This window comes from Osmerus eperlanus, chromosome 2, assembly GCF_963692335.1.
Source record: "Osmerus eperlanus chromosome 2, fOsmEpe2.1, whole genome shotgun sequence".
Classification (NCBI taxonomy): Eukaryota; Metazoa; Chordata; class Actinopteri; order Osmeriformes; family Osmeridae; genus Osmerus; species Osmerus eperlanus.
The window spans coordinates 24,838,045-24,865,796 of NC_085019.1; the positions used below are offsets into that span (position 1 = coordinate 24,838,045).

Consider the following 27,752-nt stretch of genomic DNA (forward strand, 5'->3'; position numbering starts at 1 on the left):
GGGCCCGACGGCGTCCCAGCGACCCCTGGGCCCGACGGCGTCCCAGCGGACCCCTGGGCCCGACGGCGTCCCAGCGACCCCTGGGCCCGACGGCGTCCCAGCGACCCCTGGGCCCGACGGCGTCCCAGCGACCCCTGGGCCCGACGGCGTCCCAGCGACCCCTGGGCCCGACGGCGTCCCAGCGACCCCTGGGCCCGACGGCGTCCCAGCGACCCCTGGGCCCGACGGCGTCCCAGCGACCCCTGGGCCCGACGGCGTCCCAGCGACCCCTGGGCCCGACGGCATTCCAGCGACCCCTGGGCCCGACGGCGTCCCAGCGACCCCTGGGCCCGACGGCGTTCCAGCGACCCCTGGGCCCGACGGCATCCCAGCGACCCCTGGGCCCGACGGCGTCCCAGCGGACCCCTGGGCCCGACGGCGTCCCAGCGACCCCTGGGCCCGACGGCATCCCAGCGACCCCTGGGCCCGACGGCGTCCCAGCGACCCCTGGGCCCGACGGCGTCCCAGCGACCCCTGGGCCCGACGGCGTCCCAGCGGACCCCTGGGCCCGACGGCGTCCCAGCGACCCCTGGGCCCGACGGCGTCCCAGCGACCCCTGGGCCCGACGGCGTCCCAGCGACCCCTGGGCCCGACGGCGTCCCAGCGACCCCTGGGCCCGACGGCGTCCCAGCGACCCCTGGGCCCGACGGCGTCCCAGCGACCCCTGGGCCCGACGGCGTCCCAGCGACCCCTGGGCCCGACGGCGTCCCAGCGACCCCTGGGCCCGACGGCGTCCCAGCGACCCCTGGGCCCGACGGCGTCCCAGCGGACCCCTGGGCCCGACGGCGTCCCAGCGACCCCTGGGCCCGACGGCGTCCCAGCGACCCCTGGGCCCGACGGCGTCCCAGCGACCCCTGGGCCCGACGGCGTCCCAGCGACCCCTGGGCCCGACGGCGTTCCAGCGACCCCTGGGCCCGACGGCGTCCCAGCGACCCCTGGGCCCGACGGCGTCCCAGCGGACCCCTGGGCCCGACGGCGTCCCAGCGACCCCTGGGCCCGACGGCGTCCCAGCGACCCCTGGGCCCGACGGCATTCCAGCGGACCCCTGGGCCCGACGGCATTCCAGCGACCCCTGGGCCCGACGGCGTCCCAGCGACCCCTGGGCCCGACGGCATCCCAGCGACCCCTGGGCCCGACGGCGTCCCAGCGACCCCTGGGCCCGACGGCGTCCCAGCGACCCCTGGGCCCGACGGCATCCCAGCGACCCCTGGGCCCGACGGCGTCCCAGCGACCCCTGGGCCCGACGGCGTCCCAGCGGACCCCTGGGCCCGACGGCGTCCCAGCGACCCCTGGGCCCGACGGCGTCCCAGCGACCCCTGGGCCCGACGGCGTCCCAGCGACCCCTGGGCCCGACGGCGTCCCAGCGACCCCTGGGCCCGACGGCGTCCCAGCGACCCCTGGGCCCGACGGCATTCCAGCGGACCCCTGGGCCCGACGGCGTCCCAGCGACCCCTGGGCCCGACGGCATTCCAGCGACCCCTGGGCCCGACGGCGTCCCAGCGACCCCTGGGCCCGACGGCGTCCCAGCGACCCCTGGGCCCGACGGCGTCCCAGCGACCCCTGGGCCCGACGGCGTCCCAGCGACCCCTGGGCCCGACGGCATCCCAGCGACCCCTGGGCCCGACGGCGTCCCAGCGACCCCTGGGCCCGACGGCGTCCCAGCGACCCCTGGGCCCGACGGCATCCCAGCGACCCCTGGGCCCGACGGCATTCCAGCGGACCCCTGGGCCCGACGGCGTCCCAGCGACCTCTGGGCCCGACGGCGTTCCAGCGGACCCCTGGGCCCGACGGCATCCCAGCGGACCCCTGGGCCCGACGGCGTCCCAGCGACCCCTGGGCCCGACGGCGTCCCAGCGACCCCTGGGCCCGACGGCGTCCCAGCGACCCCTGGGCCCGACGGCGTCCCAGCGACCCCTGGGCCCGACGGCGTCCCAGCGACCCCTGGGCCCGACGGCGTCCCAGCGACCCCTGGGCCCGACGGCGTCCCAGCGACCCCTGGGCCCGACGGCGTCCCAGCGACCCCTGGGCCCGACGGCGTCCCAGCGACCCCTGGGCCCGACGGCGTCCCAGCGACCCCTGGGCCCGACGGCGTCCCAGCGACCCCTGGGCCCGACGGCATCCCAGCGACCCCTGGGCCCGACGGCGTCCCAGCGACCCCTGGGCCCGACGGCGTCCCAGCGACCAGCGTCAGGATCTTCTTCATGGACTTCAGCTCTGCTTTTAATACCATCCAAAATAATCTGATGACCTGGAAGCTACAAACCTCAACCCCCCCCATGTGATAGCAAACCCATAGCACCCACACAATGGATCAATTTGCAATTCATCTCGTCAATATTTAAAGGATACTGTCATAACCTTAACAAATGAGTCTTCAGGAAGTCATATTGCAAAACATCAATTTTATTTATCTGCAGAAACCACCTCAGCCAGCCCTGCCCCACACGCTGACAGAATCTTGTGTTCTCAATTGAACAGAGGAACTGTTACATATATTTGAAGATTTCAACAGTATTATTGTTACATACATTTTACACAATGTGAACATAATGGTCTAATTCAACAGATGCTACACTAGTGACACCCACATGTGTTTGAATATGTATGTATTTATCCATGGTAACATCTCTATATACAGCATCTCTCCACCACCACGCTGGTCTCCACGGAAACAAGCATATACCCGCAGCTCCACAGGTTACCACGGAGACAAGCAGACGTTGTCCTGCACCGACAATCACCGTGACCCCTGGTGACCCTTACTTGACCCTGTACAAAACTTTCCTCTGCATGCGGTGCTGCAGCTCTCCTCTCCGCATCATCAGATGGAGAACCTTGATGATGGCCTGCTCTGGGTACTTCTACAGGGGCAGAGGAGGAGAGGGAAGGGGAGGAGGAAAGGGAGAGGGAGGAGGAGAGGGAGGGGAGGGGGAGGAGGAGAGGGAGGGGGAGGAGGAGAGGGAGGGGGAGGAGGAGAGGGAGGAGGAGGAGGAGAGGGAGGGGAGGAGGAGAGGGAGGAGGAGAGGGAGGAGGAGGAGAGGGAGGAGGAGGAGAGGGAGGGGGAGGAGGAGAGGGAGAGGGAGGAGAGGGGGAGGAGGAGAGGGAGAGGGAGAGGAGGAGGAGAGGGAGGGGGAGGAGAGGGAGAGGGAGGAGAGGGAGGAGGAGGAGAGGGAGGGGAGGAGAGGGAGAGGGAGGGGGAGGAGGAGGAGAGGGAGGAGAGGGGGAGGAGGAGAGGGAGGGGGAGGAGGAGAGGGAGGGGGAGGAGGAGAGGGAAGGGGAGGAGGAGAGGGGGAGGAGAGGGAGGGGGAGGAGAGCGAGGGGGAGGAGAGCGAGGGGGAGGAGAGCGAGGGGGAGGAGAGCGAGGGGGAGGAGAGCGAGGGGGAGGAGAGGAGGAGAGGGCGGATCAATTTAAAGACAACCAAAAAGTGGAATCTGTGCAAGTGTGTGTGTACCTGCTTGGTGAAGTCCTGCAAGATGCTGTGCTAGTGTGTGTGTGTACCTGTTTGGTGAAGTCCTGCAGGATGCTGTGTTCGGAGACCTGGGATCCGATGGCAAAGCGTCTCTTCAGCTGCTTCTCGATACGAGACACCATCTCCTGATCCTCCTGGGTGGTGAAGCCCTCCACACCTGCTCCCACACACACAGGTCAGCAACACACACACAGGTCAGCAACACACACACACAGGTCAGCAACACACACACAGGTCAGCAACACACACACAGGTCAGCAACACACACACACAGGTCAGCAACACACACACAGGTCAGCAGCACACACACACAGGTCAGCAACACACACACACAGGTCAGCAACACACACACAGGTCAGCAACACACACACACAGGTCAGCAACACACACACAGGTCAGCAGCACACACACACAGGTCAGCAGCACACACACAGGTCAGCAACACACACACAGGTCAGCAGCACACACACACAGGTCAGCAGCACACACACAGGTCAGCAGCACACACACAGGTCAGCAGCACACACACAGGTCAGCAGCACACACACAGGTCAGCAGCACACACACAGGTCAGCAGCACACACACAGGTCAGCAGCACACACACAGGTCAGCAGCACACACACAGGTCAGCAGCACACACACAGGTCAGCAGCACACACACAGGTCAGCAGCACACACACACAGGTCAGCAACACACACACAGGTCAGCAGCACACACACAGGTCAGCAGCACACACACAGGTCAGCAGCACACACACAGGTCAGCAACACACACACAGGTCAGCAGCACACACACACAGGTCAGCAGCACACACACAGGTCAGCAACACACACACAGGTCAGCAGCACACACACAGGTCAGCAGCACACACACAGGTCAGCAGCACACACACAGGTCAGCAGCACACACACAGGTCAGCAACACACGCACAGGTCAGCAGCACACGCACAGGTCAGCAGCACACACACACAGGTCAGCAGCACACACACAGGTCAGCAGCACACACACAGGTCAGCAACACACGCACAGGTCAGCAGCACACGCACAGGTCAGCAGCACACACACACAGGTCAGCAACACACGCACAGGTCAGCAGCACACGCACAGGTCAGCAGCACACACACAGGTCAGCAGCACACGCACAGGTCAGCAGCACACACACAGGTCAGCAGCACACACACACAGGTCAGCAGCACACACACAGGTCAGCAGGTCAGCAGCACACACACAGGTCAGCAGCACACGCACCTCTCCCTACCTGCCAGGCTGCCGGAGAGCGCTGCGTCCAGGGTGGAGACCTGGAACAGGCGCAGGGCCTCGTCCACCTCCTCCTCCCCTGCCACAGCCTGCAGCCTCATCTTAGCCAGGGACTCAGCGATGCGCACCACTGCCTCCAGCTGCCTGCAGGGGGCAGCACAGAGCAGCAGGGGGTTTAGCATGGAAGACAGTGATGGGGGCCCTACGCGTGTGTGTGTTACTGACCTGTGTGTGTGTGTGTTACTGACCTGTGTGTGTGTGTGTTACTGACCTGTGTGTGTGTTTGTGTGTTGCTGACCTGTGTGTGTGTGTGTGACTGACCTGTGTGTGTGTGTGTGACTGACCTGTGTGTGTGTGTGTGTGTGTGTGTACCTGACGGTGATGGGGATGGAGGCCCGGCGGTCACTGTCCCTCTCGTGTTCCCTCGCCCCGCTCCTCATCACCACGTAACGATTCTTCAGCTTCTCCGCTGCGCCAGCTGACAGACGCGGGCCGCACTTCCTGTCATGACATCACTCAGCGTTACCATGACTATGCGCACACTGCAGCTTATTCTAGACAGCAGTGAGGGTCTGTAGACAGCAGTGAGGGTCTCTCTCTAGACAGCAGTGAGGGTCTCTCTAGACAGCAGTGAGGGTCTCTCTAGACAGCAGTAAGGGTCTCTCTAGACAGCAGTAAGGGTCTCTCTAGACAGCAGTGAGGGTCTCTCTAGACAGCAGTGAGGGTCTCTCTCTAGACAGCAGTGAGGGTCTCTCTCTAGACAGCAGTGAGGGTCTCTCTCTAGACAGCAGTGAGGGTCTCTCTCTAGACAGCAGTGAGGGTCTCTCTCTAGACAGCAGTGAGGGTCTCTAGACAGCAGTGAGGGTCTCTAGACAGCAGTGAGGGTCTCTCCTGTAGTGTGTGGGGGACTCACAGGCGGGCGTAGGAGATGTACTTCTTGAGGGTGGAGAGAGGGATCTCCCCCTCTGTGCCGTCCAGCTGCGTCTGGGCGCTCAGGTGGACGTTCATCACATGACGAGCCAGAGTCTGGGGGCGGGGATAGAGGGTTCAAACACACACACACACCACTCGACACACACACACACTCCCCTGGGCACACACTCCCTTACCATGTCTCTCTGCTGGTCGTGGTGGTCTTTGATGATGAAAATCATGTCGAAGCGAGACAGGATGGTGGGCATGAAGTCAATGTTGTCCTCCCCCTTGGTGTCGTCCCAGCGGCCGAACACGGAGTTGGCAGCCGCCAGAACGGAGCAGCGCGAGTTCAGGGTGGTGGTGATGCCCGCCTGGGGTCAGAGGTCAGACGTACATCACTACAGAGGTCAGACGTACATCACTACAGTGCAGGAACGGAGAGAGAGGGATGGAGAGGAAGATGGAGAGCGGGGAGGAGAGCGGGGAGGAGAGTGTTACCTTGGCGATAGAGATGGTCTGTTGTTCCATGGCCTCGTGGATCGCTACTCTGTCATCCTCTCTCATCTGGAGAGGGAGAGGAGGGCAGGGGGGAGGGAGGGGGGAGAGGAGGGCAGGGGGGAGGGAGGGGGGAGGGAGAGCAGGGGGGAGGGAGAGCAGGGGGGAGGGAGGGGAGGGGGGAGGGAGAGGAGGGCAGGGGGGAGGGAGGGAGGGGGGAGAGCAGGGGGGAGGGAGAGCAGGGGGGAGGGAGGGGAGGGGGGAGGGGAGGGAGAGGAGGGCAGGGGGGAGGGAGGGGAGGGGGGAGGGGAGGGAGAGGAGGGCAGGGGGGAGGGAGGGAGGGGGGAGAGCAGGGGGGAGGGAGAGCAGGGGGGAGGGAGGGGAGGGGGGAGGGGAGGGAGAGGAGGGCAGGGGGGAGGGAGGGAGGGGGGAGAGGAGGAGGTTTAGACGTTCCTTTAGAATAACCTATGTGAACTGTGTTTTAGTGAGTTCTACTGTGCTCTACTCTGCTCCTCACCTTGTCGAACTCGTCGATGCAGACCACGCCCCCATCAGCCAGCACCATGGCCCCTCCCTCCATGATGAACCCTCGCGTCTGGGGGTCCCTGAGCACGGATGCCGTCAGCCCTGCCGCACTGCTGCCCTTCCCTGAGGTGTACACCTGGAAGCAGGGGGCATCTTAAACATCTCATCCTGGAGAAAGCTGCTGGGCTGCTAGTATATACATAGTGTTGTATGTGTATATAGAACACATAGAAGGTAGTGTTATATGATATATCGATAGTTACATGTGTATATATGATATATAAATGTAGTTACATGCGTATATATGACATGTAGATGTAAAGTTACATGTGTATATATGACATGTAGATGTAGAGTTACATGTGTATATATGATATATAGATGTAGTTACATGTGTATATATGATATATAGATGTAGTTACATGTGTATATATGACATGTAGATGTAGTTACATGTGTATATATGATATATAGATGTAGAGTTGTGTACCCCGATAGGAGAACAGCGCTCCACAAACTTCAGCAGTTGAGACTTGGCTGTCCCCGGGTCTCCCAGCATCAGCAGATTGATGTCCCCTCGCCGGGTCAGACCATCTGGGAGTCTGTGGGGGGAATCTTGGGTCATTTATGACCTCAAGAGATGGCTGTATACTCTGCCATATGACACTAGTGGGTAGGGTTAGTGGATGAGGGTCAGTGTGGCCCCACCTCTTGCGAGACCCTCCGAGCAGCAGGCACACGATGGCCTTCTTCAGGTCCTCGCTGCCGTAGATGGAGGGAGCAAGGGAGCGCGCCAGGGAGGCGTAGACGTCAGGGGAGGCCGCCAGCGCTCGCAATTCCTCCTCCTCCTGCGGGGAGACAGAGGAGGTGGCACCTCGTCCTGAGGGAGGAGGAGGGAGGGAGGGAAAGTCACGGTTATTGTAATCTTGGAAGCTTAAAGGCCATATGGCAGGTTTATTTTTCCAACGAATTTGCGCTATTTGCTTGTTGGTAATAAACATTTAAACTGTTATCCATTGTATTTGATGTTGTTGGGTGTCACAAAACGGAATATAATACAAACTAGAGAGGGTACAATTTCTGGGGAAATTGTAGGGTGTGCTTGCTTGCGTCGGTTGCACAGGGGTCCGTTTTTGAATGACATTTTTACAACTGATATTTCTGTATATTTTATATAAAAATGCATACTTATTTATAAAGATTACATAGATTTAAAAGCATTTTTTTTTTGCTGCTCATTTACAACTGAAAATACGAGTGAAGTGTAGAATGAAATAGATGTCTTCTCATTTCCCCTGCAAGAGGCTGCCTCATCGTTGAATCAAAACGAATAAATTTGGCAGACCGGTGTACAAATTGACCTAATCTCTATGACTTAAACGTCATTTTAAGTTTTTCCCTTCTCATGATATTTTCAGGCATTTAGCCTACTCATTGCATTCATTCATTAATAAAGAACCCCTTTGAAGATTATTCTACGACGTTACCCGGCAGTAGAAGATGGAATCGCGATTCAAACAGTACCATCTGCTAACTGAAAATATGCCCCCCAAAACGTAAATAAGCTTGACATTTATTTAGTGGAAAATCTCTCATTCATAAAAAGCTCACTGGTAGCGATCATTGTCAGTAACAACGCAAAATGCGATATAGCCCTGTGTGGAGAAGCTGCCCCGGTAAATTGTACTACTACGGTACAGTACTAGACTACTGCTGTGTTCGTCTTGGTAGCGATTGCGTTGGTTGAATTGGATTTAACGTTCCGTTGTACGGTTTAGGCTGAAATTAATTATTTTCATGAACAGATTGACAACGTTTAGGCTGTGGCAATGAAGTTCAGGTTAGTAGTTAGATAGACTTTTGATTTAAGTAAGGGGAGTGCCGAACATGTTCTGTCGCCGTTTGACTTCCTAAACAGTTGTGTAGATGTTTGTGTAGTGTCTTGCGTAGGCTACAGCGTTGCAGTGAGCTACAGTACACTGGTTTGAAACCACAGGTAATGGTAATTTCACCAACAAATCGTTTACTAATGTCAGAATAAATCCTACAACGAAAATGTATATGTGAGGAATGTGTATTTTAACAATTGAAAACAGATACATCATAGACCACTGTAGTATGTGTTGCCCGGGCAACACAGGCTAATGTCATGATGCTAATACTTCAGTGAAATAGTAGACTACTGTTTCCGAAAGTAGATGTACTTGCAGTAAAGCTATAGTTAGCCTAGCTATCCCCCAAGTTAACAGATGCGAAACGAATGTTCTGCCCAAGGTAGTCACGCGTGTTTTCGTGACCTTAGTGACGTAGTGACGTTAGTAACGTCAGTGACTGTGGCTAGCAAATTAGCCACCTTTAGCTTCACTTTTCGCCACAAAAACGTAACTTGAGCCTAAACCATGCAACGGAACATATATCCCAATAGAAGCAACTCAATCGCTACCAAGACACCTAGGTTGTCTATGTAGGCCAAATATTGACTGAGTTTTAGGGGGGCAAAAAGAATAATAATAATATATATGTGAGAGAACAAAGGTTGTGCTCTCGCCGAAGGCTTGAGCACACCCAAAAAGTAGCTACTTTTTGCAATGATTCTTCTTTCGCCCACAATGCATTGCATGACGTCACGTTGGGGAGACGACAGACCATTGAAATCGATTACAAATAAACACTAGGCTAGTACCAGAGAATGTCTAATATGGGCTCTGCTAGTACCGTCAAAACATGGGGCATCTAATCGGAAATGTGTTTACAGCGTCGGGGACAATAGTTAATTAGGGATGATCTTGGGGGGATTTTACAGTTGGGACTGGCAAGTTAGCCCATAGCTAGCATGATGTCTTCTATTTCTAAATCTAATAAGTTTACCGGTAGTACTAGTCTACTTATCTGAACTACAGCTAACGACATGATTGTCCGGGACAAGTTGATTTTTTTGTAGGGCAAGTGGAAGAGAAATGTACCTGCCCCACTGGACAAGTTTAAACTCAAAACAAAATAAAATGCCATGTTACTTCACTGGCCAGCTTGTAAATACTGAGGATAGCCTATCGCAGTTGAGTTAGCCAATGTTGTTAGCGATGCTAGCTAACGTTAGTTTGCTAGCTGTATATAACATTTCATATAACATTCATGGGTCTTGCAGCTGTTTGATTGACTGAAATTTGAAATGTTATGTTCTACTAGCCATTTGCCTACTTTAGCAAGTCACCGTATTTCCAAGCCCTGATAGTGTAAGAGAAGACACAGTAAATCATTCCTCTTTCAAGTAAGCCCCCGTTCCAAGTGTTGAGCATTAAATTAGCTGCACGGTCTGTAGAGATATTGGGACGAAGCTGCAATACAGTACATAACAGAAAGTGTTTCATTCTGCAGAAGTTGTGTAAATGTTTAATGTAAGAAATAAAAAAAATTATAACACCTCAATTGTAGAATATTACAGCTCATCTTCGCTCATCTTCGTTGGTCAAAGGCACAATCTTTACCCGGACGTGACTTTTGTGCATGGAAAAGTGAAACGTAAATGTAGGCTAGTGCCTCAAAAAGTTAATATCAGGCCCTGAATGATCACTGTCAATAGATATAAAGAAAACGTTGACTTTCACTTGGTGCTATTCACTGACAGTAAAAAGAAAATGGTATATGTGCACTGCTGTTAGTAGCTCCAGAGCTCGTTGCTGCGTTGCTAAATGATAGCAACTCACCAGGACACTTCACAAACTCTCCACTCATTCTCCTCGGACCATGCATTTAATTGGCTTTGACGGCCATCAGGCCTCGGCAATTCCTCATTTGCCCTCTCATGTCTACTTGGTTCGAAATTATACTGCTGCGGGCCATCATACACATTATTGGTTTTTGCCACCTCTTCCTCATCCCAGTCAGTCGCCATAGTTCTAGTACTAGGCTGAGGCTTCTCTCCTCCACGACTCCCCAACGTGACGTCATCGTTGAATTGCGCTAATATGCTCATGCTAACACCAAAACGACAAAAACTGGTCTTTAACACCATTTGGAGATTTTTTAAGTAATATACATATCTTGAGTGCTTCCTGTACCGATTAATCAACAGTGGTGTTTAACCTGCAATATGGCCTTTCAAAGATGAAGGTGTGCCTAACTAAACTAGCCAATGTCAGCCTTATCCCGACCCTTCATATTCTCAAATAATGCTTCCCCCCCCCCCCCCCCATGGCCCACCTGGCCCCCCAGGTCCCCCCAGGGCCCCCCAGGGCCCCCCATGGCCCACTGGCCCCCCAGGTCCCCCGGTGCCCCCCAGGTCCCCCGGTGCCCCCCATGGCCCACCTGGCCCCCCAGGGCCCACCTGGCCCCCCATGGCCCCCCATGGCCCACCTGGCCCCCCATGGCCCACCTGGCCCCCCATGGCCCACCTGGCCCCCCAGGGCCCACCTGGCCCCCCAGGGCCCACCTGGCCCCCCATGTCCCCCACCTGGCCCCCCATGTCCCCCGGTGCCCCCCATGGCCCACCTGGCCCCCCAGGGCCCACCTGGCCCCCCAGGGCCCACCTGGCCCCCCATGGCCCCCCATGGCCCACCTGGCCCCCCATGGCCCACCTGGCCCCCCATGGCCCACCTGGCCCACCTGGCCCCCCAGGGCCCACCTGGCCCCCCAGGGCCCACCTGGCCCCCCAAGTCCCCGGTGCCTACCTGCCCCCTCTGTGTCCAGGCTGATGCCCACCACCCTCAGGTAGGAGGCGCGGATCCCCACCCCGGAGCTCTTCTCCCGCCCGCGGGCCTTGGCGGCGGCCATCTTCTTTATGGAGTAGATGCCCATGATGGTGACCCGGTTACCAGGGACGACACGGTCACACAGGTACCTGGGAGGAGGGACCTATTAGTACAGCTGCAGGTGTGTGTGTGTACCTGTCACAGTACAGCTGCAGGTGTGTGTGTGTGTACCTGTCACAGTACAGCTGCAGGTGTGTGTGTGTGTACCTGTCACAGTACAGCTGCAGGTGTGTGTGTGTGTACCTGTCACAGTACAGCTGCAGGTGTGTGTGTGTGTACCTGTCACAGTACAGCTGCAGGTGTGTGTGTGTACCTGTCACAGTACAGCTGCAGGTGTGTGTGTGTGTACCTGTCACAGTACAGCTGCAGGTGTGTGTGTGTACCTGTCACAGTACAGCTGCAGGTGTGTGTGTGTACCTGTCACAGTACAGCTGCAGGTGTGTGTGTGTGTACCTGTCACAGTACAGCTGCAGGTGTGTGTGTGTGTACCTGTCACAGTACAGCTGCAGGTGTGTGTGTGTGTACCTGTCACAGTACAGCTGCAGGTGTGTGTGTATGTGTACCTGTCACAGTACAGCTGCAGGTGTGTGTGTGTGTACCTGTCACATTGCAGCTGCAGGTGTGTGTGTGTGTGTGTGTACCTGTCACAGTACAGCTGAAGGTGTGTGTGTGTGTGTACCTGTCACAGTACAGCTGCAGGTGTCGGGGCATCTCTCCATGAGGGACGGCGTCTGGTGACTCCTGCAGGCGGAGTGTCTGGAAGTCCACACACACACACCTGTCTGGAACGATGAAGTAGGGATCCACCGGACACTTCACCCTGCCGGCCTGCTCGCTGCAAACACACACGTTACAACACACACACACGTACGTTACAACACACACACGTTACAACACAGACGTTTCCCCCTCAGGCTGGCTGTACTGTACACTCACGTGTTGCACTTGCGCGGCAGCGCGTAGCCCTGCAGGCCGGGGGGGAGGGGGATGTTGCTGATGACAGAACGACATCCTCGACACTGCAGAGCCACCCTGGTGGCCTTGGCCCTCACGGCCGCGGCTGAGATCACGATGCCCGGCACCTTCACCAGCCGGGACACCTGCTCCGACTGGGGAGAACCTGCGTGTTACTTTGAGGCAGGGAGTGTGTGTGTGTACCTTCAGGGTGCGTATGGAGGCAGTGTGTGTGTGTGTGTACCTTCAGGGTGCGTATGGAGGCAGTGTGTGTGTACCTTCAGGGTGCGTATGGAGGCAGTGTGTGTGTGTGTACCTTCAGGGTGCGTATGGATGCAGGGTGTGTGTGTACCTTCAGGGTGCGTATGGAGGCAGTGTGTGTGTGTGTACATTCAGGGTGCGTATGGATGCAGGGTGTGTGTGTGTACCTTCAGGGTGCGTATGGATGCAGGGTGTGTGTGTGTACCTTCAGGATGCGTATGGAGGCAGTGTGTGTGTGTGTACCTTCAGGGTGCGTATGGATGCAGGGTGTGTGTGTGTACCTTCAGGGTGCGTATGGAGGCAGTGTGTGTGTGTGTACCTTCAGGGTGCGTATGGAGGCAGTGTGTGTGTGTGTACCTTCAGGGTGCGTATGGAGGCAGGGTGGGCGTCGCTCCTCAGCATCACCTGGATGTGCTGCACCTGCTCCTCCCCAGGGGGGCGTGGCCTCGTCACCTCATCTGCCACTTCCTGGGCTGCCTCCTCCAGCTGCCAATCACAGCAGGGGTCAGAGGTCACCATGGTCCAATAGCACACACACTCAGTCTCAAGCCTCCCAGTCTAGTCTCTATCCCCTAGTTCCTAACCCACGCATGCTGGTGCTCACCAGGGGCAGGTTGTCCGAGGGCAGCTTGTACAGACAGTCGCTCATGTCTTCGTCGAAGCTGGCAAGGTCCTCCATCTCCACCTCCAGCCAGAACTCCCCCAGCGTATAGTGCCGCTTCAGATCATCCCTAAACACAACCGGACGCGCCGTCAGTCGCCTTGTGCCTCGATCGTGCACACACATGCACACAACACATGACAGTTACAGGAAATAGGACAGGTAGAGGACGACAGTGAAAGTATTTTACAATGTGGAGACGGTGTTGAAAGGAGGAAAAGCTTGTTTTTTTACGACTACAAAACGGGTCATGTGGATTTCAAACGAATGGATGCTGAGGACCATAAGGCCTGCAGGTGACAGTAATGCAACATGATGAACACTGCCGTAAAACATCGAATAATTCAGTTAAACACGGGTGGTTTTATTCAGACATCTGAGGTACTTAGCCTAGCTAGCTGAAGTTAATCAGCCGCATCAGTCAGTTTTGGTTGTTAGCCTGCTTAGCTAGCTGTCTAAATGGGTAGACTATTGTGGTAGCCAAACAAACTTCCGGTTGATCTACTTGCTGAAAACGTATCGTTCCATCATTTGTTTTACCTGTATTTGTATGTGAAACCGGTACGATCAGTCCCGACTCTGAACTGTCGGAGAAATTCACGGAATCGCTTCTTGATCTGTGTGCGCTTCAACGCACTTTCGTCTCCGTGTCCCTCGCCGCCTCCGAAACTGTCACTGTAGTACACTCCCGGATCATCGAAGCCAGACATGTTTGACCGTAAAGTTAAACAAAGTGGTAATAATGTAGTTCTTGATGAACAAAGTAAAATAACTTAATCTAGCTAAATACAAAAGAGGGTTTTGGTCGGTGAAAGACGGTGACGTGCAGCAGACAACACAGTCCTCCACGCTTTGGTTTTTCGCGGCAAAACGTACACGTCAATACCCGCGAGATCCAGCCCCGACGCCTTCTTGCAGCTTCTGATAGGCGAACGTATCCGCCGCTTGATAGGATTGGCTGAATGGAGCTTTCAGGAGGCGTGTCCTGTGTGCGATAGGCGGGGCTTCGCTGACCGGTGGCGCGAAAAAGACGAAGAAAGAGACTAAACCAGAGAATGTCTACGAAACCGAACAGGGTGACCGGCAGGGGCATAGGTCTATATGTATGATGAATATTATTGTATACTGTTATAGTGTGTATAATGAAAGCTACGCCCCTGGTAACAGGCTTGGTGAATGGTCATTTGGAAGGATGAGACTCAGATCCGGCCTCGAGGACTGTCTCTGTAATATAAGGTGACCAGACGTCCTCTTTTACCCGTACGCAACGAAGTGTCCTCTTTTTCACAAACTAAAATCTGGTCACCCTATGTAATAGTCTGCACACGCTCTTCTGTATATGTAGCCTGTTTCTGCAACATCTGACATGGATTCAGGGAAGAGAGGGCAAGAAAACAAGAGGCTAGATCTGATGATGCAGTTATACATCAAACAATAACAATAATAAGTCATGTAACACTGCAAGCTTTGTTAGCAAAAGTTTAATATGATATATTCAGCATTTTAAGGCAAACAGCAAAGCTTTTTTGACCACAATAGACCTTCAGTCGTAACTACATTCTACCATTCTCATCAGGAGACATCCTCTCTGCCCTGTAACAGCCCTACCCAGGCCTGACATCACTTCCTCCTGGTCTCTAGGAGACCACGCCGTGCTTCCTGCCTGTCTGGATGAAGGCCTCCACACAGCGGTCTATGTCCTGGTTGGTGTGGGCCGCAGAGATCTGGACACGGATACGGGCCTTGCCCTTAGGAACCACAGGGTAGGAGAAGCCAATCACATATACACCTGGGGGAGGAGGGAGGGAGATGGGGGGAGGGGGGAGGAGGGAGATAGGAGGAGGAGGGGGGAGATGGGGGGGAGGGGGGAGATAGTAAGTAAGTAAGTAAGTAAGACTTTATTTATATAGCACATTTCAAGAATTGCAGCTCAAGGTGCTTTACATAAAATCAATAAAAACAATAATACAAGTGATAAACAATTCAAACAAAAATAAAAATCCCAATAAGATCTCTGTTCAAGAGAGAAACCAACTTTAAACATGCATCTTAAAAGTAACAATAATATAATTAATAAAAGTAGGAAAACCCTTTTGAGATAAAATTACTTAAATGCTTCGGTAAAAAGGTAGGTTTTAAGCTGTCTTTTAAAAATGTCTAGAGTGTTTGCTTCCCTAATATTTATGGGTAATTTGTTCCATAGTTTTGGGGCGTAATTGACAAAGGCCGAATCACCAATCTTCTTATGACTGCTTCTGGTGACCTCTAATAGGCCTGCATTTGATGATCGCAGTGTTCTAGCTGGTGTGTAGTTTATAAAGGAGTTAGCAATGTAGCTAGGTCCTTGTCCGTGTAGAGCTTTGTATGTGAGGAAAAGGACCTTAAAGTCAATTCTGAAGGTAACAGGGAGCCAGTGTAAAGTAGCTAGGACAGGACTAATGTGTTCTCTCCTTTTAGTTTTGGTTAATAATCTAGCTGCAGAATTTTGAATGAGCTGTAGTCTTTCAGTGGTTTTCTTGGGAATACCAGTGAAAAGTGCGTTACAGTAGTCCAGCCGGCTGGATATAAAAGCATGAATTAACTTCTCTGCATCATTTTGGTTTATGAATGGTCGTACCTTTGCTATATTCCTCAGGTGAAAGAAAGCTGTTTTGGTCACTTTATTAATGTGACAGTTGAAATTCAAATCTGAGTCCAGGATTACACCGAGACTCGTCACCTCTGGTTTAAGACAGGGGGTTAAACCTCCAAGATTCTTAATAAGCATCTCTCTTTTGGATTTGGGGCCACATAGTAGGACTTCGGTTTTGTCTTCATTTAATTTAAGAAAGTTAGCGTTCATCCATTTGTTTATTGCCAACAGGCAGTTGGTAATGGAATTGATGGCCGTTGCATCGTTGGGTTCAGTGGATATATATAGTTGTGTCATCCGCATAGCTATGGAAATCTATGTTATGTTCTCTGATTATGTCGCCGAGTGGTAACATATAAAGAGAAAAAAGTAATGGACCTAAGCAGCTTCCTTGAGCAACCCGTAGCAGTTCTCATGTTTCTTGGACCTATGGTCACCTAAACTAACATAGAACTTCCTTCCTGTGATATATGATTTCATCCAGTTCAATACACTATCCGTGAACCCAATAAGCTTTTCCAGTCTATTGATTAGGATGTCGTGATCAATTGTATCAAATGCTGCACTGAGATCTAACAGGATAAGGATAGAGACTTTATTTGCATCAGAGTTTAGTCTGAGGTCGCTAATTATTTTGGTGAGAGCAGTTTCAGTACTGTGATATTTCCTGAAACCTGACTGCGAGACTTCCAGGATGTTATTTTCTTCAAGAAAAGAATTTAATTGGACTAAAACTATCTTTTCCAGTACTTTACTAATAAATGGAAGGTTTGATATTGGTCTGTAATTTGCAAGTAGACTGTTATACAATTTGGGTTTCTTTAATAGGGGCTTTACAACAGCTGTTTTGAAGGCATCTGGGAAAACGCCAGTTCTAAGGGATGTTTATAATCTCTAGCACCGGACCTGAGACACTATCAAACACTCGCTTAAAGAATGTTGTGGGTATAGGATCAATATCTGAGGTTGTGGAGTTAGATTCGCTGACAATTTTGGAAAGTTCACTAAGTGTGATACAGGTAAATGTGCTCATGGTTATGTTGCAGAATCTACTGATGTCAGTTTCGACCCCACTATTAATAATACTAGCTCTGATCAAAGTTATTTTGTTCTTGAAGAACAAAGCAAGCTCTTCACATTTAACTACTTAGGATGGAGGTGGAGCAGGGACAGTGTTTAGCAGCTGGTCAATGGTGGAGAAAAGAACTCTGGAATTTCTGGCATTTTCTGTAATAATGTTGGAGAAATATTCTCTCCTTGCTAGACGGATGGTTTTGTTATAGGTGGTTAGTGTATCTTTGTAGATATTATAGTGGATAGTGATCTTTGTTTTCCTCCATTTTCTCTCTGCTGCACGGCATTTTCTTTTTGTTTCACTAACATTTTTATTTCTCAGCCATGGGGAGGTTCTGCTTGTGCACCTCTTTTTGGTTTTCAGTGGTGCAACAGAGTCTAACACAGATAATAGTGCATCATTGAGGTTCTCTACCATTTCATTCAGAGAGCAATCATGGTTAGTCAGCTCATATAGAGCAAATTGTTCAGAAAATTTCATCATAGCTGTATCGTCTAAATATCTTCTATGGACTAAGAATTCTTTTTTGGTTTTGTTAGGATAATTTCCACATTAAAAAGTATATAATGATGGTCTGAGAGGGGTAGATCAGTTATTGAAATATTATTGATATTTAGTCCAGTTGTTATCACTAGATCTAGTGTGTTTCCGTGTCGGTGTGTTGGGTCTGTTATGTGTTGAGTTAGATTGAAACTGTCAAGGAGATTTAAGAGCTCAATAGTTCTTGGGTCTGCTTTTTTATTTACTTGGATATTTAAGTCTCCGTTTAAAACTACTTTGTCATATCTAGTGACACATAGTGATAATAGTTCAGAGAATTCTTGTATGAATATTGGCGAGTGCTTGGGTGGCCGATATATAATAACAAAAAGTATTGATTCGGTTTTGAGCTCTATAGCAAGATATTCATATGATGTGAATTCACCTAGCTCAGTGATTTTGAACAACAGTTTAGAGGAGAAAATAGCTGCGACTCCTCCACCTTTTTTTGATGTCCTAGAAACTTGGTGAAAGATAGGAGGGGGAGGGGGGAGGAGGGGGAGGGGGGAGATGGTTGAGAACTCACAGCTGTGTTGTGTTGCTGATTTTATGATACTGTTGGATGTTTGACATGTGTGCTATCTCCAGATGCTATAGCTCTTAGGTGTATGTGTGTGTGTGGGTGTGTGTGTATGTGTGTGTGTCTAACCCAGCTTGAGCATGTCGTCGGCCATGAGTGAGGCGAGGCGCGCGTCCCCCAGCATGACGGGGGAGATGGGGTGAGACGAGCCTGAGATGGTGAATCCAGCCTGGGCCATGGAGCTCCGGAACCTGGTGGGACAAATCAATACCCCAGCGCACCTATGATGACCATGCTAGACCCTAACCCAACATTCACCTAACCCAACATTGACCTAACCCTAACCCAACATTCACCTAACCCTAACCCAACATTCACCTAACCCAACATTGACCTAACCCTAACCCAACATTCACCTAACCCTAACCCAACATTCACCTAACCCTAACCCAACATTCACCTAACCCTAACCCAACATTCACCTAACCCAACATTGACCTAACCCTAACCCAACATTCACCTAACCCTAACCCAACATTCACCTAACCCTAACCCAACATTCACCTAACCCTAACCCAACATTCACCTAACCCTAACCCAACATTCACCTAACCCTAACCCAACATTCACCTAACCCTAACCCAACATTCACCTAACCCAACATTGACCTAACCCTAACCCAACATTCACCTAACCCTAACCCAACATTCACCTAACCCTAACCCAACATTCACCTAACCCTAACCCAACATTGACCTAACCCTAACCCAACATTCACCTAACCCTAACCCAGCATTCACCTAACCCTAACCCAACATTCACCTAACCCAACATTGACCTAACCCTAACCCAACATTCACCTAACCCTAACCCAACATTCACCTAACCCTAACCCAACATTCACCTAACCCTAACCCAACATTGACCTAACCCTAACCCAACATTCACCTAACCCTAACCCAGCATTCACCTAACCCTAACCCAACATTCACCTAACCCTAACCCAACATTCACCTAACCCTAACCCAACATTCACCTAACCCTAACCCAACATTGACCTAACCCAACATTGACCTAACCCAACATTGACCTAACCCAACATTGACCTAACCCTAACCCAACATTGACCTAACCCTAACCCAACATTCACCTAACCCTAACCCAACTTTCACCTAACCCTAACCCAACATTCACCTAACCCTAACCCAACATTCACCTAACCCTAACCCAACATTCACCTAACCCTAACCCAACATTCACCTAACCCAACATTCACCTAACCCAACATTGACCTAACCCAACATTGACTTAACCCTAACCCAACATTCACCTAATCCTAACCCAACATTGACCTAACCCAACATTCACCTAACACTAACCCAACATTCACCTAACCCAACATTCACCTAACCCAACACTCACCTAACCTCTCGGCACCTCCCCTCCTCTCCTCTCAGCACCTCCCCTCCTCTCCTCTCAGCACCTCCCCTCCTCTCAGCACCTCCCCTCCTCTCCTCTCAGCACCTCCCCTCCTCTCCTCTCAGCACCTCCCCTCCTCTCCTCTCAGCACCTCCCCTCCTCTCCTCTCAGAACCTCCTCTCCTCTTGGCACCTCCCCTCCTCTCCGCACCTCCCCTCCCCTCCTCCCCTCCCCTCCCCTCCTCTCCTCTCCGCACCTCCCCCACTCTTAATTCTCTCCCCTCTCCCTCCTTCTCCCTTCTCTCCCCCCCCCCCCCTCACACCCACCTCATGGTCTTGGCCGACATGCTCTGAGCGATCTCATTGGATGCCATCAGCAGCTCCAGGGCGCGTGCAGCGCAGCCTACGACGGGCGGGGGGAGGGAGTTGGAGAAGAGGTACGGCCGGGAGCGCTGCCTCAGCAGCTCTATCAAGGGCCTGGGCCCCACGGTGTAGCCCCCTGACACACACACACACACACACACACACACAGGCCTAGACATGAAATCACAGCACACCAACCTGCTACCTAACTCCTGCTTCCCCGAGACCCACCAGCCCCCACCCCCCTTCCCCCACACACCCTGCCTATCCTCCCCCAACTACCCCCTCACCCCCAGCTGCCTTCCCCAATTACCCCCCTGCCCACTAACTAGTCACCCCCCCAGACCCACCTGCTGCCCCCCCCAGGGCTTTGCCCAGGGTGGAGTTGACGATGTGAACCTTGTCCATCACTCCCAGAAGCTCATCCGTGCCCCTGCAACCAAGACACAGCTGTTACTCATCCATCCATCCCTCCATCTCCCTCCCCCTCACCTCCCCCTCACCTCCCCCTCCCTCCCCCTCACCTCCCCCTCACCTCCCCCGGGGACCCATGAAGCCGGTGGCGTGGCACTCATCTATGAAGACCATGGCTCCATACTGCTCTGCCAGCTTACAGATGCCCTGCAGGGGGGCAACATCTCCATCCATGGAGAACACGCCATCAGTCACCACCAGACGCAGACGGGATGACTGGAGGAGAGGATGGACACACACCAAGAAGATGAGGATCAAATCTCTGATGCTCGTATTGAGGTATTGAGGTTGTGTGACAGTCTGTGTGAGAGGCTCAACACACTGATCACCAGGCCAACCTGGGCCTGACCCCATGACCCCATGACCCCTGATCCTTGTGGCTTAGCTCCATGCTTCGAGCTCAGCTGGTTCCTCATGGTCCAACGTCAGGAGGTTTTCAGCCGGACATCCCATAATAGATGATTCATGGGTTATTAAGCAACAGCAGTTCTGGGAGGCCAGGAGGAAGTGCATTGCATCACAGTGGAGAAACACAGAGTGCCGTCATTCCAGAAGTGAGCCTGTGGGTCTCCGTGGTTACCTGGCTCTCCTGCAGCTTGGCCTCCAGGTCTCCCAGGTCCATGTGCCTGTAGCGGAACCTCCGGGCCCGACACAGGCGGATCCCATCTATGATGGAGGCGTGGTTCAGCTCGTCAGACAGAACCGCATCGTCCGGGCCCAGCAGAACCTGCCGTTAGAGAGAGGAGGGTGAGACAGGCCATGGTGAGACAGGCGAGACAGTTGAGAGTGAGACAGACTCCAGTGTTGAGTGGAGGTCCAATGTGTATCATTAATAAAATAAGCTGTCTATGGAGCCTGTGTGTGATGGGGGTGGAGCCAGGAGCGGCAAGGAGCAGTGTAGGAATCGACGGTTGTTTCTCAGTGCTGTTCATATAAGACATGTTATAGTGCTGTACATATACAACGTATTTTTGTTTGATTACCAAGATTTGAACACAAATGCAGTTGCAAGCTTAGCCATCACCACCTTTCCCTCTGTCTAATTAAAAACAGACAACACAAACTAGGACGTTGATGGCTAACAAACTCAAAGGTCAGGGAGCTGGAGCTAACCCTAACCCAGCGGGGAGCTAACCCTAACCCAGCGGGGAGCTAACCCTAACCCAGCGGGCCCCTCACCTCAAACAGGCCGGCGTTGGCGTCGAAGCAGCTGGCATACAGGATGCAGTCCTCCCTCTCGTGGAACTGGGCCAGCTTCCTCTCCAGGTCCTTATGGAGGTCCTGAGGACACACAGGGTTAACCCTGACCCCAGTACCTGAACACACAGGGTTAACCCTGACCCCAGTACCTGAACACACAGGGTTAACCCTGACCCCTGTACATGAACACACAGGGTTAACCCTGACCCCAGTACCTGAACACACAGGGTTAACCCTGACCCCTGTACCTGAACACACAGGGTTAACCCTGACCCCTGTACCTGAACACACAGGGTTAACCCTGACCCCTGTACCTGAACACACAGGGTTAACCCTGACCCCTGTACCTGACCCCTGATCCTACCTGTGTTCCACAGATGAAGCGTACGGAGCTCAGCCCTGCCCCGTGCGTCTGCAGCGCTCTGATCCCAGCCTGCACCACCTCTGGGTGGCTGGACAGACCCAGGTAGTTATTAGCACAGAAGTTCAATATGTCTGCCGAGGGAGGGAGGGAGGGAGGGAGGGAGGGTGATGAAGATAGAGAAGGGGGGAATGGGAAGGAGGGAGAAAGAGTTAAGAAAAAGATATACAAAGAGAGAGAGAGATGCATGGGTGCTTATTTTATGATTGATATTGACTGAGTCCTCTTGATAAGTTCTCTGATGTGTTTATAATTACATGTGTTGTAACGTGTTGTCCCTTCACTGTGGACTGCTGTGTCAAAATTGTTTAACCTGAACATTCATGCCAATAAAGCATGATGAATCGAACTGAATTAGGAGATACAAGCTTTTCCAAAGGAATTTGAACCTACAACCTCCTGATCTGCAGTGTTATGGCTCTGTCTGCAGTTCCTGTGTTTGTTTTAGGTGCAGAACAACAGGCAGGGGAGGATGGAGGAACACACCTTTATAAGCTGGGCCTCTGACCCTTTATGAGCTGGGCATCTCCATGAATGGTAGCTCTCTGTGTGAGCTCTGAGCAGGGGGTTACATTGAGGGGGGGGAGGTATACTCTAACACACACACACACACACACACACAAGGCGACGCAGAACACACACACAAATCACAGCCTGAGCACTGAACAGCCTGAGCACTGAACACACAGCCTGAGCACTGAACACACAGCCTGAGCACTGAACACACAGCCTGAGCACTGAACACACAGCCTGAGCACTGAACACACAGCCTGAGCACTGAACACACAGCCTGAGCACTGAACACACAGCCTGAGCACTGAACACACAGCCTGAGCACCGAACAGCCTGAGCACAGAACAGCCTGAGCACTGAACAGCCTGAGCACTGAACACACAGCCTGAGCACTGAACAGCCTGAGCACTGAACAGCATGAGCACTGAACAGCCTGAGCACTGAACAGCATGAGCACTGAACAGCATGAGCACTGAACAGCATGAGCACTGAACAGCATGAGCACTGAACAGCATGAGCACTGAACACACAGCATGAGTACTGAACAGCATGAGCACTGAACAGCATGAGCACTGAACAGCATGAGCACTGAACAGCATGAGCACTGAACACACAGCATGAGTACTGAACAGTGCACAATGAGGGAATTGATCCCAGGACCTTCTACTGTGAGGCAACAGTGCAAGGCAGTGCGTCACAGTGCCACCAAGTTGGAGGTTGGGGGACTGCAGAATATCTCATAACCTGCTGCTAATCTTCCATTTATAAACAAGACAGACAGTCTGTACACACACGAACACACACACACACACACACACACACACACACAGCTGACTAACGGACACAGGTAAACTTGACACGTCCTCGGTAGCACGCAGGACTGACCAATAGCGTTAATGTCAACACTAGCTCTCCCAGTCCCAGCGTCACTTCAAAACAATTAACGAACAGAAACACAACGGCTCAGACTCAATCAACCCTGCCAGTCACCACAGACGGATCCGTATAGTTTAAAACAGCTGTTAACAAGTTAGCTTTTTTGCGCACTCGTGTGTGGGCTACAAGTTAGCAAACATTCTAGGCAGACCGTAGAAGAAGAGTTTTGAGGGACAGACATTAAACTCGGAATGAAGAATTGAGGTCAGCTTGCAAATAGAGGCGAGGAGCTGGCTGATATGTACCGGTACTCACCGCCAGAACTTCCGTCCACGCTGATATGCGATCCCTGCTTCGAGGTTATGATTCTCTCCCCTTTCCACGTTCCACCTGATCTGATCGTTTCAAGTTCGCTCTCCAGCACCGACCTGGCAGCGGCGATGGCGGCATAGCCCCGGCTCGTGGAGGAGACAGTGGCTTGCACAACGCACTGGATCGGGGTGCGAAGACCGCGGACGACCCACCGTAGAGACATGGCAGAAAAACTGTCAAATCCGCTGCTACCAGACGCAGAGTTAACGCGTGGCTAAACGTAATATACGTGACGTCGAAGGATATGTAACCCGTGAGGCGTGCCGCGGAGAGCCAATCAAAAGGGGGCTGTGGCAGCGCTGCGTGGCGTCCAATCACATCTCGAATTGTGCCATTACTTGCACTCGGTTTACAGATGTATCTTCAGAATCAGAATCAGAAAGGGTTTTAATCGCCATGAAAGTTTTCACAGACAAGGAATTACTTTGGCAGGAAGGTGCCAACATTAAACATATAGGAATCTTAAAGCTTAATATGTGGTCTAACTATACAAAAGGAACAAAGTCTAGCTAATACTAAGGGGATTTAGAATAAAAATAATACTAAGGGGAATTAGAATAAAAAATAAAATAACAAATAAAATACAAAATATAAAGAGCCATAATTTACATTCTCTTCCGCTTTAAATTGTTTGGTTGCTTTCCAGTTTATTTAATTATGGCCCAGTTCCCCAGACATGGATTAAGCCTTGTCCTAAACCAAAACCTTTTCAGTCAAGATCTTCATAGCTGGAAGCTATAAAACTGTTACTTTAGGATGAGGCTAAATCCATGTCTGGGAAACTGGGCCTAGAAGTTTAAGCAACAGCAGAATGAATGTTTACTGAATATCGCAAAATCCACAGAACGTCAGAAGAGTTGTATCACTGTCTGTCTGTCTGTCTGTCTGTCTAGACTGCACCCACGCAATTGTTGTCCCACCGTATTCCGTTGTTTTATGCTGGACTGTATAGTGTACATTAAGATGTTATTGTTGCACTGTGGGTTGGTGATATTATTCCTGTTCACCGTGCCTGTTGGGTACTGCTAACCCTATACACCTCCTCTTCTCCATAGGCAGAAATCCCGGGGGGGGACAGGGGGGACACGACCCCCCCATCCTGGGAAAAATATGAATTGTCCCCCCCAATAAATCACTGTAAACATAAGGACATTTAAATAATATACATTTAACTTTTTACATTGTAGGCTGTGTTACAGCAGTAATTTTGGTGTCCCCCTCAGGAATTGCTCTTGAGAAAATGTCATATAATTGTCCCCCCCAAAATTGATAGCAGATTTTCGCCACTGCTCCTCTCTCTAACCCTAAAGCGAAATTTATACTACTCTGTTTTCACAGAGACGGATACAGGGAACGCCCTCTCCAATGTGGAACGCCCTCTCCGAGCCCTCTCCGAGCAGAGGCCGTCGTGCACCTCCTGATTTTCATGACTATCGTCCGAATTTTACGGATACCCCTTGGCTGTGATTGGTCCGCTAGTGACATAATTTACGAATGACATAATTTCCGGAATCTCACATCTCCGAGCCTCACATTTCCTGTTTCTTTCACGATATTCTATTCGCCATCGTTCACTGTGTGTGAGGAAAAGGCGGGAGGGGGTAAATAAACAATCGACAACTTCGACACACAAAGATGTCATGGGGCAAGGTTCAAAAACTACTGTTCTGGCGGTGAATTGTTTTCAGCACCCACAGCCTTCGGAGTACTATAAATTCAAAAGAGTAAATCGAATCCGTTTGTCTGTCTGTCCGTATCAGAGTCGGAGTAGTATAAATTTCGCTTAACCATATACACCTCCTTTCCTCCACTCTCTCTATACGCCTCTCTCCCTCTCTCTCCATACACCTCCTCTCCCCCTCTCCAATTACCTACTATTCCCCTCTCTCTCCATACACCTCCTCTCTCCTCTCCCTCTCTCCACTTACCTCCTCTCCCCCTCTCTCTCCATTTACCTCCTCTCCCCCCCTCTCTCTCCATTTACCTCCTCTCCCCCCCTCTCTCTCCATTTACCTCCTCTCCCCCTCTCTCTCCATTTACCTCCTCTCCCCCTCTCTCTCCACTTACCTCCTCTCCCCCTCTCTCTCTCCATTTACCTCCTCTCCCCCTCTCTCCATTTACCTCCTCTCCCCTCTCTCTCCACTTACCTCCTCTCCCCCTCTCTCTCTCCATTTACCTCCTCTCCCCCTCTCTCCATTTACCTCCTCTCCCCTCTCTCTCCATTTACCTCCTCTCCCCCTCTCTCTCTCCATTTACCTCCTCTCCCCCTCTCTCTCCATTTACCTCCTCTCCCCCCACTTACCTCCTCTCCCCCTCTCTCTCCATTTACCTCCTCTCCCCCTCTCTCTCCACTTACCTCCTCTCCCCCTCTCTCTCCACTTACCTCCTCTCCCCCTCTCTCTCCATTTACCTCCTCTCCCTCTCTCTCTCCATTTACCTCCTCTCCCCCTCTCTCTCCATTTACCTCCTCTCCCCCCACTTACCTCCTCTCCCCCTCTCTCTCCACTTACCTCCTCTCCCCCTCTCTCTCCATTTACCTCCTCTCCCCCTCTCTCTCCATTTACCTCCTCTCCCCCTCTCTCTCCGCTTACCTCCTCTCACCCTCTCTCCCCATACACCTCCTCTCACCCTCTACTTTCTTCTCTTCCTCCTCTCCTCTCGTTCCTCCTCTCTCCTCCCTTCCCCCCAGAAGAATCACAACAGGTTAACAGGTATGTGACATTAGCCGGTTTAATGACAGTAATTCATTAGGACATTGTGTAACATGTTAACTTCAAAACCCTTACAGACAGCATGTTCTCCTAGTTGTGATTTGGAATTTTTCAACTACCACTGTGACAGTGTCACATGACCAGCATCACATGACTTCACTTCACAGCATCTCTAGTGTAACAAAACCATCCACTTCCTCAAGTACTTCACAGGGTTAACCCACACCATGTTAACCTTTAACATATTCAGTAGTAAGGATTAAAATGCATATAAATGTGCAAATATCAGCATACACAAGCACACACACAAATACACAGTCATTCATCAACAGAGTACAAACTGTACATATGTCTCTTCCAGCTCAGCTGAACTGTTGGTCCAACATAACTGAGCATTTCTATAAGAACAGACATAGTAACACCTCACCCACCTGAGGCAGGCAGGCATCTGTCACAACACACCTGTCATTGGCTGGCTGCGTGTGTCAATTAACCAGCCAGCCAGTCAGTTCCCTGGCCCTCCCACTATGGAGAAACCCATTGGTCAAGAGACAGGAAGTGGTGTGGCCTATGGCTGTGATTGTTTGGTGTTAGAGGAAGTCTTCAGGGATGGGAGCCTCTCTGCAGCTCGTGCCCTCTCTGCCAGGAACCTGTCAAACTCTGAGCAGGGAAGGAGAGGGGAGGAGAGGGAAGGAGGGAGGGAAGGAAGGAGAGGGGAGGGAAGGAAGGAGAGGGGAGGGAAGGAAGGAGAGGGGAGGGAAGGAAGGAAGGAGAGGGGAGGAGAGGGAAGGAGAGGGGAGGGAAGGAAGGAGAGGGGAGGGAAGGAAGGAGAGGGGAGGAGAGGGAAGGAGGGGAGGGAAGGAAGGAGAGGGGAGGGAAGGAAGGAGAGGGGAGGAGAGGGAAGGAGGGAGGGAAGGAAGGAGAGGGGAGGGAAGGAAGGAGAGGGGAGGAGAGGGAAGGAGGGAGGGAAGGAAGGAGAGGGGAGGGAAGGAAGGAGAGGGGAGGGAAGGAAGGAGAGGGGAGGGAAGGAAGGAGAGGGGAGGAGAGGGAAGGAGGAGGGAAGGAAGGAGAGGGGAGGAGAGGGGAGGAGAGGGAAGGAGAGGGGAGGAGGGAGGGAAGGAGGAGGAGGAGAGGAGAGGGGAGGGAAGGGATAGAGGGCAACAGAGAAAGACCAAGCGAGAGGGAGGTAGAGGGGAAAGAAAGGGACAGTCATAGAAGTCAAGTGAGAGAGAGACAACGAGGGAGAGACTGGCTGAGTCATGGTTTTTCTATATGAGGCCGTCTAGGGGGAAACTCCTGAAAAACTTGCT

The 27,752-nt window shown here is 52.5% G+C and overlaps 4 protein-coding genes across 4 annotated transcripts in view; 1 reads left to right on the top strand and 3 right to left on the bottom strand.

Annotated features, from left to right (window-relative positions):
- The window catches only part of smarca4a (SWI/SNF related, matrix associated, actin dependent regulator of chromatin, subfamily a, member 4a), a 176,768-nt gene extending 170,484 nt beyond the window's left edge, over positions 1-6,284 (top strand). The window contains exon 35 of the mRNA XM_062455230.1: positions 6,262-6,284. The gene's annotated coding sequence lies outside the window, so the exon portion shown is untranslated. The remainder of the gene's footprint in view (positions 1-6,261) is intronic.
- Positions 2,422-14,256, bottom strand: mcm5 (minichromosome maintenance complex component 5). Its single transcript, XM_062455233.1, has 16 exons — positions 13,868-14,256; positions 13,271-13,397; positions 13,024-13,152; positions 12,388-12,560; positions 12,131-12,286; positions 11,371-11,540; positions 7,412-7,583; positions 7,194-7,305; positions 6,696-6,839; positions 6,182-6,247; positions 5,878-6,054; positions 5,682-5,794; positions 5,141-5,269; positions 4,770-4,912; positions 3,539-3,666; positions 2,422-2,900 (listed from the first exon to the last, which is right to left on the bottom strand). The coding sequence occupies exons 1-16, from the start codon at positions 14,035-14,037 to the stop codon at positions 2,799-2,801; spliced, it is 2,211 nt and encodes a 736-aa protein (XP_062311217.1). The 5' UTR covers positions 14,038-14,256; the 3' UTR covers positions 2,422-2,798.
- Positions 14,257-14,793: 537 nt separating this feature from the next.
- On the bottom strand, positions 14,794-23,962 carry gcat (glycine C-acetyltransferase). The gene is made up of 9 exons (XM_062455243.1): positions 23,675-23,962; positions 21,914-22,044; positions 21,529-21,630; positions 20,930-21,076; positions 20,411-20,565; positions 20,226-20,308; positions 19,840-20,011; positions 18,224-18,345; positions 14,794-15,116 (listed from the first exon to the last, which is right to left on the bottom strand). The coding sequence occupies exons 1-9, from the start codon at positions 23,892-23,894 to the stop codon at positions 14,965-14,967; spliced, it is 1,284 nt and encodes a 427-aa protein (XP_062311227.1). The 5' UTR covers positions 23,895-23,962; the 3' UTR covers positions 14,794-14,964.
- Positions 23,963-27,045: 3,083 nt separating this feature from the next.
- tom1 (target of myb1 membrane trafficking protein) overlaps positions 27,046-27,752 on the bottom strand; it is a 17,161-nt gene continuing 16,454 nt past the window's right edge. Inside the window, exon 13 of the mRNA XM_062484305.1 lies at positions 27,046-27,102. Within this exon, the coding sequence (XP_062340289.1) occupies positions 27,046-27,102 (57 nt within the window). The remainder of the gene's footprint in view (positions 27,103-27,752) is intronic.

What these genes read in the sequence shown, in the direction of transcription:
- gcat (XM_062455243.1), bottom strand. Translation starts at nt 23,894, where the DNA reads ATGTCTCTACGGTGGGTCGTCCGCGGTCTTCGCACCCCGATCCAGTGC. An exon ending in CGTGGACGGAAGTTCTGGCG is followed by an intron (nt 22,045 to 23,674) that starts GTGAGTACCGGT and finishes CTCCCTCGGCAG; the next exon opens with ACATATTGAACTTCTGTGCT. An exon ending in TTCATGGGTCCCCGGGGGAG is followed by an intron (nt 20,309 to 20,410) that starts GTGAGGGGGAGG and finishes TCTTGGTTGCAG; the next exon opens with GGGCACGGATGAGCTTCTGG.
- mcm5 (XM_062455233.1), bottom strand. Translation starts at nt 14,037, where the DNA reads ATGTCTGGCTTCGATGATCCGGGAGTGTACTACAGTGACAGTTTCGGA. An exon ending in CTGCCGCGCAAGTGCAACAC is followed by an intron (nt 12,287 to 12,387) that starts GTGAGTGTACAG and finishes GTGTGTTTGCAG; the next exon opens with CGAGCAGGCCGGCAGGGTGA. An exon ending in TGCAGGACTTCACCAAACAG is followed by an intron (nt 2,901 to 3,538) that starts GTACACACACAC and finishes CTGCCCCTGTAG; the next exon opens with AAGTACCCAGAGCAGGCCAT.